General features: G+C 41.5%; 1 protein-coding gene across 3 annotated transcripts in view; it reads right to left on the bottom strand.

Annotated features, from left to right (window-relative positions):
- Positions 1-4,193: 4,193 nt before the first annotated feature.
- DENND6A (DENN domain containing 6A) overlaps positions 4,194-13,463 on the bottom strand; it is a 67,568-nt gene continuing 58,298 nt past the window's right edge. For 2 of the 3 annotated variants that reach the window (XM_056524437.1, XM_056524438.1), the window contains 6 exons: positions 13,135-13,224; positions 12,108-12,161; positions 11,908-12,017; positions 7,222-7,324; positions 7,039-7,113; positions 4,194-5,731 (listed from right to left, as the gene is read on the bottom strand). In XM_056524437.1, the coding sequence (XP_056380412.1) occupies positions 5,600-5,731; positions 7,039-7,113; positions 7,222-7,324; positions 11,908-12,017; positions 12,108-12,161; positions 13,135-13,224 (564 nt within the window). In that variant the 3' untranslated portion in view covers positions 4,194-5,599. The remainder of the gene's footprint in view (positions 5,732-7,038; positions 7,114-7,221; positions 7,325-11,907; positions 12,018-12,107; positions 12,162-13,134; positions 13,225-13,463) is intronic. The other variant, XR_008844932.1, reaches the window with a different exon arrangement.

The following is a 13,463-nucleotide window of genomic DNA, read 5'->3' on the forward strand; positions in this document are numbered from 1 at the left end:
ATGTCATTACAAAGTAGAATTAGTGACGCAAAAATTAAGCCATTATATATAATTTTAGGTGAAAATTTTTAAGAGTTATGATTTTTTAAAGTTAAGGAGGAAAAATTGAAAATGCAAAAACGGAAAAAGCCCGGGTCCTTAAGGGGTTAAGAGTCTCCTCTGTCCTCCACTCATTACCTGTATTAATGGCACCTGTTTGAACTTGTTATCAGTAAAAGACACCTGTCCACAACCTCAAACAGTCACACTCCAAATTCCACTATGGCCAAGACCAAAGAGCTGTCGAAGGACACCAGAAACAAAATTGTAGACCTGCACCAGGCTGGGAAGCCTGAATGTGCAATAGGCAAGCATCTCAGTCTGAAGAAATCAACTGTGGGAGCAATTATTAGAAAATGGAAGACATACAAGACCACCGATAATCTCCCCCGATCTGACCCCGTGGTGTCAAAATGATCACAAGAACGGTGAGCAAAAAGCCCTAAACCACACGGGGGGGGGATGTAGTCAATGACCTGCAGAGAGCTGGGACCAAAGTAACAAAGGCTACCATCAGTAACACACTACACCGTCAGGGACTCAAACCATGCAGTGCCAGATGTGTTTCTCTGCTTAAGCCAGTACATGTCTTGGCCCCTCTGAAGTTTGCTAGAGACCATTTGGATTATCCAGAAGAGTATTGGGAGAATGTCATATGGTCAGATAAAACCAAAGTAGAACTTTTTGGTAAAAACAACTCTTCATGTTTGGAGGAGAAATAATGCTGAGTTGCATCCAAAGAACACCATACCTACTGTGAAGCATGGGGGTGGAAACATCATGCTTTGGGGCTGTTTTTCTGCTAAGGGACCAGGACGACTGGTCTGTGTAAAGGAAAGAATGAATGGGGCCATGTATCGTGAGATTTTGAGTGAAAACCTCCTTCCATCAGCAAGTGCATTGAAGAAGATACATGGCTGGGTCTTTCAGCATGACAATGATCCCAAACACATCGCCAGGGCAACGAAGGAGTGGCTTCTTAAGAAGCATTTCAAGGTCCAGGAGTGGCCTAGCCAGTCTCCAGATCTCACCCCCATAGAAAACCTTTGGAGGGAGTTGAAAGTCCGTGTTGCCCAGTGACAGCCCCAAAACAATCACTGCTCTAGAGGATATCTGCATGAAGGAATGGGCCAAAATACCAGCAACAGTGTGTGAAAACCTTGTGAAGACTTACAGAAAATGTTTGATCTCTGTCATTGCTAACAAAGCGTATATAACAAAGTATTGAGATGAACTTTTGTTATTGACCAAATACTTTTCCACCATAATTTGTAAATAAAGTATTTTTAAAAAAAATCAGACAAATGTGATTTTATGGATTTTTTTTCTCATTAAGCCTCTCATAGTTGAGGTATACCTATGATGAATATTACAGGCCTCTCATATTTTTAAGTGGGAGAATTTGCACAATTGGTGGCTGACTAAATACTTTTTTGCCCCACTGTACATTCCATAATTTTAGAGTTAACAGCTATGCCATGCATGATTAACCACCCATTATACTCACTGCTGAGTGTGCAGCTCTGCCTGTTACACATACATGACATGTCAGACTATAGCAGATGTCTGTAAGGGTTGGATACAGGATTTTCCAGAAACATTTACTGTACTATGATTTATATCATATAAACCTACAATATAACTTACTGTAGTAGCAAAATAGTTCACACCTTAAGTGTGAGTACAATGTAAACAGGGGTATACAGGTATGGAAAAGTATACATGGTGGTGATATTGAAGGTTTGTTTTACATGTGGGTATCATGTTTGCTTTTGGGTGTTCGTTTTAATGCATTTTGCACTTGTATTGTGATTTTTTTTATGTATACTTTGCCATACCCGTATATATTGTATTCACACCTATGTTGTGTTGGATGACATTGCACATATATTTGTAATTCTTTTGCTCTGCACATCCCCAGTACACCCCATTATTTCAGTTACTACCATCTCATATATAAATTTTTTTCTTTTTCTAAGTGTGTGTTTTTAACTTTAATAAAGATTAGATTTTTTTTTATATTCTGCTGCAGTCAGTTCATTTGTAGGTTTATATTCAATACTGCTGCTAAAGCAAGTTACATTTGTTCATCACTCTTTCGCTGAGAGGTATATGTGGACGTTGATCCTCCCGGTACAGCAGTATTGTAATACACTGTGTTTTGTTGGTACGTATGATTTATATAATCAGTTACCCCTGTACAATGCAGGCTATAACCAATGCATGTGTAGGCTAACACAATGGTACTTTCCAACACAAGAATTTTTAAATGGGTAAATTTAGAGCAATGGCTGGGTATACAGGAATCCTAAAAATATTTTTATGCCTGTCAGGAGATTTTTGATGCTCTAACTGAACTGTATTTAACAGAGAAAGAAAATGAGCTCTGTAATATAGGTTTATATGAAGCCTATAGGATTTGGAGTAGGAGTAAAAACCAGAGTATATCCTGACAGGACTCTTGATAACCAGAGTATACCCTGACAGGAATCCTAATAACCAGAGTATATCCTGACAGGACTCCTAATAACCAGAGTATATCCTGACAGGACTCTTGATAACCAGAGTACTGTATACCCTGACAGGAATCCTAATAACCAGAGTATATCCTGACAGGACACCTAGTGATTGGCAGCTTACTGTATACACACCCTGATATAGAGAAAAATGTCAATCACTAGGTGTGGGCGGGGTAAGGAGGACTCTCACTATCTTACCTAGGAGTCACAGGATTTACTCAGAAACCCAGCTCCTAAATGATATAAATCTATTCCAGAACGAAGCTTATCTCATATGCTGCTTCATATAGGACATCCAAAATCAAAACAATAGGTAACTATCAGACATTAGAACCTAGCCTTCTATTGATTTACCACATCATCTGCTGTACTAAACATTCAAAAACAACAAGAAAAAACCCTTTCCCACTACTTTATACTGGCATACATATGAACAGTCCAATATATTGTAAAGCTTCATGTTTTGTGTAGTGCAGTACATATTCGGTATAAACATTCTAGAGCTCACATCAAATCTCTTCTTTTGGATGCATGAGACAAGTATGGTTTGTAGCCTTGACTGGACAAAAACCTAAAAATATATTTATTGCAGCAAAACCCAATATTACCATACAGGTAGTGGTATCACTATGTTAAAATGTGCAGTTAAAACACGATAAATTACATTTGAAGAGATTTCTTCAGTCAGTCAAATCTTATGGAATTTTAAAATAGTTAAGACAATTTTCAGAAATGCTACTCATAGAAATGTATAATAATCAGAATCACAAGGTTTCAAATTGTAACAGTCAGCGTTTTTGAAAGAATCCATTCTACATGGTTTAATATCCAAAATGGCAGGTCTTACTTTTATACACACTGAAAACAAACTTTACCCTAATCGCCTTAAAGGGGTTCTCTGGTGCTTAGACATCTTATCCCCTATCCAAAGGATAGGGGATAAGATGCCTGATCGCTGGGGGTCCCGCCGCTGGGGACGCCCATGATCATGCACGCGGCACCCCGTTTGTAATCAGTCCCCGGAGCGTGTTCGCTCCGGGTCTGATTATTGTCGATCACGGGTCGGCGGCGTGTGACGTCACGCCTCCGCCCCCGTGTGACCTCACGCTCCGCCCCTCAATCCAAGCCTATGGGAGGGGGCGTGACAGCTATCACGCCCCCTCCCGTAAACTTGCATTGAGGGGCGGAGCATGACGTCACACGCCGTCGGCCCTGTGGTCGCCCGCAATCAGACCCAGAGCGGGGACTGATTACAAACGGGGTGCCGCGTGCAAGATCCCGGGGGTCCCGCGATAAGGCATCTTATCCCCTATCCTTTGGATAGGGGATAAGATGTCTAAGCACCGGAGTACCCCTTTAAAGAGGGGTTGTTGTCAGCTCTGGTATTTCCCATTATAGAACAATGCTGGAGTATTTATTTTAGAACATCACATGCTGCTGATCCTCCCGCAGCTGGGACCCCCGCAATCTCTGTGCGGCACCCAGCATTCCTTTAGAACGCTGGGTGCGGGCGGCGGGGGTTGTGATGTCACACCACGTCCCTTGTGATGTCACACCATACCCCCTTAATGCAAGTCTATGGGAGGGGGTGTGGCGGCCGCCATGCCCCCTCCCATAGACTTGCATTGAGGGGGCGTGGCGTGACATCACAAGGGGCTTGGCCGTTACGTCACGGCCCCCACCGCTCGCACCCAGCATTCGGAACAAAATGTTCCGAACGCTGAGGCAGCGGAGTACCCCTTAAACACACCCCACTGACTATGTTTTGACTTTTTCCAACGTTTCCAGTACCACTATAAGTACCTACTAAAACAGACAGGCCAATAGAGTGGAGTCGTAATGCATAAGCTTACAAAGGTGTTATCTACATATAGAAAAACAAGGCTAATATCTTCCAAAAAACAGCACCACACCTGTCTTCAGGTCGTGTGCGGTATTCACTCCATTCACATGAATGAAACAGACATGCAATACCACACACAACCCGAGGACAGGTGTGGTGCTGTTTTTTGGAAGAAATTAGCTCCATTTTTGTATAACCCCCCCATTACTTTTATGTGACCAAAGGTGCTACCCGCTAGTGTAATTTACTATTATGATCAAATTTCAGATTAACATTTTTCCATGGACTACTGTAGTTCAATGTTAGGAAGTTCAATAAAGGATATGATCCGCGTCTTCCCTGTCACATACTGATATCCAATTCTCTCAATGTTTCACATACGCATAAAACAGGTAACAAAGCTCTAGTTTTCCTTTTCCTGTCGTGCTACATAGGTATGTGTGAGGGTTTGTCACTGCTCCGTTGCTATGCTTTGGAAAATGGGATATTAGCTTATCTGCAGATCTTTTAATAGGATTTTGTACGTGCCGCCAGCTCTGCATCCTCTTGGATCCATTTACCATCCCGGCATACCATTGATCAAGTGAACTATTCTCTTTATTTCCATCATACCATGTGATCGCGCCATAATCTTTGTATTGATATTGGGATTATTTATCCCTGTATAGTGTTCTCTTTGCATTTATCTATCTTTTGCTGCTCGATCTTGTGTAGAGCAGCGGTATAGGTTGCACTTGTCACTTTAATGGATTTCCGCTTACCTGATCATTTTTCTACCCATTGCAGCGGCCAGAATTTGTCTGATTATTGTTGTCCTTTTACCTATGTGTTTCAAAAAAGATTTTTTGATATTTTTCATGAAAATTGCCTTCTGGTGTTTTTAATGTGTCTTTTTTATAAAAAGGGAAGAATTGAATTATTTCATGATCCAGATTTCATTGATCCAATGCCCAACATTTTGCTCTCCTCTGTGTCGACAAATGACTGTCTATAGCAAAAGATTATAAAAATATACCAGATATGGATTCTGCTGTAAGTACAGTAGTAAAGAGCCTTCCAGTCTCACCTGGAGGATCTGCAAAGCACTGTATGCTTGTGCCATCAACAGTTCGTAGGGGAGACCCAAATGATGCATGGTTGTTGCTGTACAATGGAGAAGTCACATTGTCAGTGCCTTGTTGCCTTGACCCCATAGGACTCATGAGTTGGTGGTTTTCAGCAAGATCTCTTGCAAGTCTTCGGGCAGCTCCTGTATGATGGTGCCCACCTGCTCTTGCAGCTTCTGTAATGTGTCTGCACTCACAGGGAGGTTTTCTTTTTGTGCAAAATCCTGTCAACAGCAACCCTGGTTAGCTCAAGGTTTATAGAATCCATAAACTGAAGATGTTTGGGGGCAAAATTCTACACTGTAGATAAAGCCCTAAAATCTTACCTCATGTCCCTGCCTTCGTTTCTCCAGAGCTCAACATTAGAGATGTTCGATTCGTCGAGTAAATTCGACTCGTCACGAACGTCTCGGCTCGGCAGTTGATGACTTTTCCTGCATAAATTAGTTCAGCTTTCAGGTGCTCCGGTGGGCTGGAAAAGGTGGATACAGTCCTAGGAGACTCTCTCCTAGGACTGTATCCACCTTTTCCAACCCACCGGAGCACCTCAAAGCTGAACTAATTTATGCAGGAAAAGTCGTCAACTGCCGAGCCGAGAAGTTTGTGACAAATCGAATTTACTGTAAGTTCGCTCATCTCTACTCAACATCAGGCCAGTGATTCACTCTCAGCCATCTTTATAAGGCAGTGTTTCCCAACCAGAGGGCCTCCAGCTGTTGCAAAACTACAACTCACAGCATGCCCGGACAGCAACCGTTTGCATCCATTTTGTGTCCCTTTTTTTTGTTCAAGTCAGTTTTTATTTTTGACGGGAGGGGTCTAGATGGCCATGTGAACACAGCCTAAGGAGTAACAATGCAGTGTTCTAAGAAACCAGAAGAATTGTTACTTTATGGGAAATCTAAATATTTACTAAGGCTGGGTTCACACCACGTTTTGTTAAATACGGTTCCCGTATACGGCTGGGAGAAGTGGCGGCGCCCGCACTCAGCCATATTTAATGTATGTCTATGAGCCGACCGGAGTGAACCACAGCCTCCGGTCGGTTTCGTTTTCGGCCGTATGCGGTTTCCCGGCCATAGGCAAAAACGCGGTCGACCACGTTTTTGCCTGCGGTCGGAAAACCGCATACGGCCGAAAATTAAGCAGACCGAAGGCTGCGGTTCACTCCGGTCGGCTCATAGACATGCATCAAATACGGTTCCCGAATACGGCTGAATGCGGGCGCCGCGATTAAGCCCTCCCCTCCTCCCAGCCATATACGGGAACCGTATTTAACAAAACGTGGTGTGAACCCAGCCTAAAACAGACTTATCAAGAGAGCCAGAGCCAACATGATGTCTGCGAGGTTGGTTAGACTGCTGTGAACATCCTGCAGTGCTTCTAAACCAAACTTAGATCTTTTGGAATCTATGTTTAAGTCCAAAAGTTATCGGATGCATCAAAATTATACTTTTTCCAAGAAAAACAAAATCACTATATTATTATCAACATAAAAAAGAAAAGACATGCTGCAGTTACTGATACTCACCAATTTATTTTTAAGCTTTAATACCAAATCCACAGATTCTACTTCAGTGTGTTTCTGAACCCAAATGAGCAAATCCTAAAATAAAAATATAAAAAGCAAAAGGCATTGCCAACATGGATTTAAGATCAACATTTTTACGTTTCATACTGCACTAGAAAGCATGAGAGAGTTACATGAGATTACCTCATTGCAAAGTGCTTCTAGTTGAAGAGCCTCAAGTTTCTGCATCATTTCTTTTCTGCGAGCTCTGAACCAACCGTCAAAGTTTGGGGATCTCAAAAAATGTCTTCAATAAAGAAGAAGAAAAAAAAACAAAAAAAAAACATGTGGATACAAGAATTCTCATTCATCAGTCATGCATGAATTTCTAAAGCAGTTCAGCACCAGTCTGAAGTAAAGCTACAAAATGCTTGTACTCAGTGGCTACAGAACATGGGGGTGAGAATGTAAAATATACAAGTAGTTACTCCCGTCTCACTACTATATTCTGAAGCCACTCTGATCAGTAGCATTTTAACACAAATTAAAAAAAATAATAGCGCTTTCCCAAGCTCAACCCATCTGGACATTTATAGCATATCAACAAGATAGGCCATATGTCTTATGAACTAGGGTCCTGCCTCTAAGATCCTGCATTTATCTTGAGATATCAGCTTCCCAACCAGGAGACCCTCAAACAGCCCAATGGGATGCTTTACGCAGTTTATATGACTTCCATAGAGTTGCAAAACTGCGTAGCACTGCGAAATATGCTGTTCCCTTAACTTCGAAGATATAAAAACAATATAGCTTGCAGTGATAAACTGTTTAAGCCCATTAATGCCACTTCCAGCAGACACAACCTCTTTCAGACATTTATGGCATGTCCAGAAGGGAATACCCCTTTAATGGGGTACTCCGGTGGAATTTATTTTTTCCAAAATCAACTGATGCCAGAAAGTTACAGATTTGTAAATTACTTCTATTTAAAAATCTTAATCCTTCATGGACTTATCAGCTGCTGTATGCTCCACAGGAAGTTGTATATAGTTCTTTTCTGTCTGACCACATAGCTCTCTGCTGCCACCTCTTCCACCGGAGTACCCCTTTAAAGTCTGCTTTTCTCTGAGATTTTACAAGAAGTATAAAAAATCTACTTTTCTCGGTCACCTACATTGGGGGACACAGGAACCGTGGGATGTCCTAAAGCAGTCCCTGGGGTGCGAAAAACAAAATCCCAGCAAGAGGAAGTAAGGCGGAGGGACTGAGCCACCGCTGCCTGCAGAACCTTATGACCAAGCCCCACATCAGCAGATGCAAGTGTGCACCTGATAGAATTTAGCAAGAGTGTGCACGGACGACCAGGTGGCCGCCTTGCACACCTTAATCGCAGACGTTCCGGACCGCAGATGTGTGTCATACCAGGCTCGCAGCCTCTATATATATATATATATATATATATATTCACCAAAGAGCACCAATCGGCAGAGGGGCATGATTAGCCCAACACAGAACATGTATATATAAATTACAATATAAAAACAAAAATCATAACAATCACATAAACAGCTTACTGTAGGTATACACAGTAAAAATTATTGTAAGAAGAACTTTAAAAGAAGATTGTTATAAAACATAACTAGTTATGTAACGTAACCCAGATGTGATCAAGTGGAATTCTTCCGGACAATAAGTAAACATTGCACTTACCGAGACCCAACGGTCCCGTATACTGAAATAAAACTAAATAGCAAAATGTAAAAAAGGAATTAATACATCTGCAAAGCAGTTGTAACTAAAAAATTGTAGGGAAAGTTCAAATATTTAAGCAATACGGCCATAGGTGTTGTAGTAGTATCTATGTGTATACGTAATCATAGTAACAGCAATTTTATGAATGAACTAAATAGGCATCAAGACAAAAGTGCAGTGACGGCCGCAGGCTGGGGCATATTATGAATGGACGTGCGTACTGCTAAATGGTTGTAACGAAGAGAAACCAATTAGCGGCTAATAGTAGTACAGACAGGCTAGCGGCTAATGGTAGACAAAATGGAGAATGAAAGTAGCCAAGCGAAATTGATTGAGAATTCGCATGTCAGCGGGACTACAAAGGTTATATTTAGAGATGAGCGAACTTACAGTAAATTCGATTCCTCACAAACTTCTCGGCTCGGCAGTTGATGACTTTTCCTGCATAAATTAGTTCAGCTTTCAGGTGCTCCCGTGGGCTGGAAAAGGTGGATACAGTCCTAGGAGACTCTTTCCTAGGCCTGTATCCACCTTTTCCAGCCCACCGGAGCACCTGAAAGCTGAACTAATTTATGCAGGATAAGACATCAACTGCTGAGCTGAGAAGTTCATGACTAATCGAATTTACTGTAAGTTCGCTCATCTCTAGTTATATTAAGGACCTAATGGTAAATAATACAAGCATAAAGTGTGTGGTGAAAATTCATAATATAACATTCACATAGAATACAGACTGAAAAATGATGATGCGGAAGAACGTATGTGTTTTAAGATGTTTGATACATTGTAACACAATGCAAAATATAAATGCGTCACTATGTTTACATATACACATGGATACTACTCCAACACCTATGGCCGTATTGCTTAAGTACTTGAGCTTTCCCTACAATTTTTTAGTTTAAACTGCTTTGCAGATGTATTAATTCCTTTTTACATTTTGCTATTTAGTTTTATTTCAGTATACGGGACCGTTGGGTCTCGGTAAGTGCAATGTTTACTTATTGTCCGGAAGAATTCCACTTTATCACATCCGGGTTACATTACGTAACTAGTTATGTTTTATAACAATAAAATATAATGTGCATGCACTATTTCTTCCGTTCATTCGCCCATCACAAAATAACAGCTGTTAATAATAATGGGCGACAACGGGTTAAAACGGCTATTGGAAAAATCCCATAGACTATAATGGGATTTCCTAACGGCCGTTAGGGATTTTGTAATGGCCGTTTAACGTCCGGTTTTCAGGGTTTTTATAATGGATGTTTATAACGGAGGAATTTTTATAGTATGAAAGCAGCCTAAGAGGTGCATCCGGGACCCCTTGCCAGAATGCACCTAAAGCACACAGACTAATGCCTTTCACTGCGGCTGACATACTCATCCAAGGTATCTTTAGCCAGTATGGTGCCACGCTGCATCATGCAAGGCCGCAAAAGGCAGGGCGAGCAGGTGCATGAGCTTAAACTGACCATTGGCGGGGGGGGTATGGGGCGGCGGTAAACGGTACATAGCTTACATGCCGTGCCCCTACCCTGCAAGTGGGAGACCAGGCAGCGCCATGCTCCTGTCATTCCAACCTATAAAACAAAATTTAAAAAAAGGAGAAAGTAGCTAACTGGAGCTAACTAGAAAAAAAGAAAAAGACCAGGCCTGGAGAGCTCCAGACCTGCATCTGCCTCCTACTGACACTAAGCTAAAACTGATTAGCTCAGAGTCAGTGGGCGGGTATATCCTGCTGGGAGGGGCAGACTTTTTTTGCCTAGTGTCTCCTAGTGGACAAGCAGCATATACCCACGGTTCTTCTGTCCCCCAATGTAGGCGACCGAGAAACAGCCTTTTTTTTTTTTTTTTTATTTAACATAACCAATTTAACCGATTTATAGAGAAGCCCATTAATTCTCAGTCTCAGTTGTAAACTGGTGGTCTGACAGCTGCGCACCTTGTGCATATCACAAACATGTTAAAGGCACTCAGCAAATTTAAGGCTAAAGACAAACTATATTCAAATACCCTATTAGAGAATTCTGCATTAGAAGAGAGGAATCTTCTGTTCTACATAGGAATCTCTTGGCTAGTGTGAACAGTGGCTATAAAGAGCATCTCTCTTTCCTCAGTGCCTTGTTTAGCACAACACAGGGAGCCCAACAATGTGAATGGGCAACGTTTAATACCACCTGAGGTGGCGCTGCAGCATAAAAAGGACTCTTACATGTAATTCATGTATAGGTATATCTGGCAGTGTTATTCTACGATTCCTCTTCACGACTATGAAAGTCTAGGTCTTAAAGTGGAAGGGTGGGGAATATGTGATAAGCCACGTTGAAGTCCACTAATACGTCCTTTAAAGAGACAGATTTATGGCTGCAAATAAGTCCCCTACCATGGTTTAGGATGCACAACTGTATTTCTTCCATATGAACAAAATGTACCAGAATGACTTTAAATCGGGATCAAATTTCTGAGAACAATGTCCCTGCTCTTATTTGACAGATGGAACTGGTCATTGTTCTGTAACTCCTATGGGGTCACACAATGTATAAAGCAACCTGTTGACCTGTGATCACAAATAACTTTCTGAAAAAAAGAGGAACTGAAAGGCTGTTTTATGTAGGAATATCACTTAACTAATACATGGCAAAAAATAGCCAGGTTAATTGGCACGGAGCACACGTCTTCAGTAGTCAGTGCTGCCTTCATGCATAGCAATGATGGAGATCAGTAATTTCTATAAAGCATGCCACCTGAAAAATCATTAACCCAATATATGGCTAACTGGCAGCAATAAGGAGGGCAGCACAGTCACCTGCAGAGTCCCATACGTTGTGTGCTCTCAGTATATGAAGAGGAGGAATTATACGGTGATAAGTGAATATGGAATTTTCTGTAACAGGTTTAGAGATTATGGCCCCCACTGCATTTTTTTTTCTAAGAGATAGCATGCTTAATGTATGAGGGCATTTCACACCCATGGACATCATATTTTACAAAACTGCCCAAATGCTACAAATGACTGTGTGAGCTGTGCTGCAGATTTTGCAGAAGTGTTCTATGGCGTTTAGATTTTGTAAAAGCCTAATAGAAAGAGAGTGTGTGAATGAAGATGCCACGACATCACCGGAGAACTATAATAACCTGTACAAGCCTATCCAGTCTCCTTTTAACCGAGAGGTGAGTTGAGGTCCTGCCTTCTCCAATGTCTTCATAAACTCCTCCTGACTGAAGGGTTTAAGCTGTGGAGGACTCTGTGGTAGAACACATGGAGGCAATGATAAATATCCAGCCTAAACTTAAGGGACATATTAGAATTCCCAAAATTCGAACAGCATACCGACCTTCCATGCAGATATGCTCTTCAGTAGAGGCATTAGGCTGGCCACATATCGTTCCTATAGACAAACATAAGTAAGGGTAAATAGACACGTCCAGCATGGTCTGAATTGGCGCTTGCCAGGAGAAACCTGGCTGTATTTTCTCAATAGTCCTCAAATAACCACAACAGGTCGTCATGTTTTCAGGATGTTATAAGTACAGTACAGGTAATGCTGTCAGTGCATCAGAACTTGCTACAGCTATTATTAGAGATGAGCGAACTTACAGTAAATTCGATTCGTCACGAACTTCTCGGCTCAGCAGTTGATGACTTATCCTGCATAAATTAGTTCAGCTTTCAGGTGCTCCGGTGGGCTGGAAAAGGTGGATACAGTCCTAGAAGACTCTTTCCTAGGACTGTATCTACCTTTTCCAGCCCACCGGAGCACCTGAAAGCTGAACTAATTTATGCAGGATAAGGCATCAACTACAGAGCCGAGAAGTTCATGACGAATCGAATTTACTGTAAGTTCGCTCATCTCTAGCTGTTATCTAATATTAATCCCTAATGGCCTATTCTAAGGCTAAGCCATCAATAACTGATAGATTGGGATCTCCCAATACATAAATAACTTTAATGGGAGCTGCACAGCACTAACCCAGCATGGCCACTACACAATGTATGGAGTCAGCTGCTTCTTGCTTGATCAGAGATTGATGAAATATCATGAGGATAAGCTATCAATGAGAGTCCCAGAAAACCCTCAAAAGGATCTGTTGGGGGGGGGGGGGGGGGGGGGGGTATATGATAACCAGAGCTATTAAATATGGGCCTAGTGGGAATGTTCTATTACAGTACATATTACAAGATAAATACAGCCCCATAATTTGTGGTGGACATTCAAAGAGATAATAAGTAATACAATAAGCAAAAAGAAAGTAGAACATAGTGACAGAGATACAGGAAGAAACTACTAGCGCACTGTGGTTAAGAGATCCTGTAGTTATACAAGAGAGGAGACCGGGCCGCCACGAAACTCCACTACATACCAGAGGAATGATGAAGCTCTGAGTCAGCTCCAAGAAATGACGCCTGAGAATCGCATTCTGAGCTTCTGATGGTCTCTTCTGCTGAATGCCCTACAAAAAAGAGTTAACAGTATATCAGAATCCATGAAAATAAATGATGTTATATTATATTTTCTAACATCAAGTATATGACCGACGGATTAACTATGGCTAGAAACATTCCCAGCATCTGGTGAGTTAACTGAAACCTTATGACCAAGCAGAAGACCAAGTAAAATTAGATACTAACATTCCAGAACATATAGATAGTAGTAGAAGACATTCACTTCATATATACTGTAAATGTATGC

Source organism: Hyla sarda, chromosome 6, assembly GCF_029499605.1.
Source record: "Hyla sarda isolate aHylSar1 chromosome 6, aHylSar1.hap1, whole genome shotgun sequence".
Classification (NCBI taxonomy): domain Eukaryota; kingdom Metazoa; phylum Chordata; class Amphibia; order Anura; family Hylidae; genus Hyla; species Hyla sarda.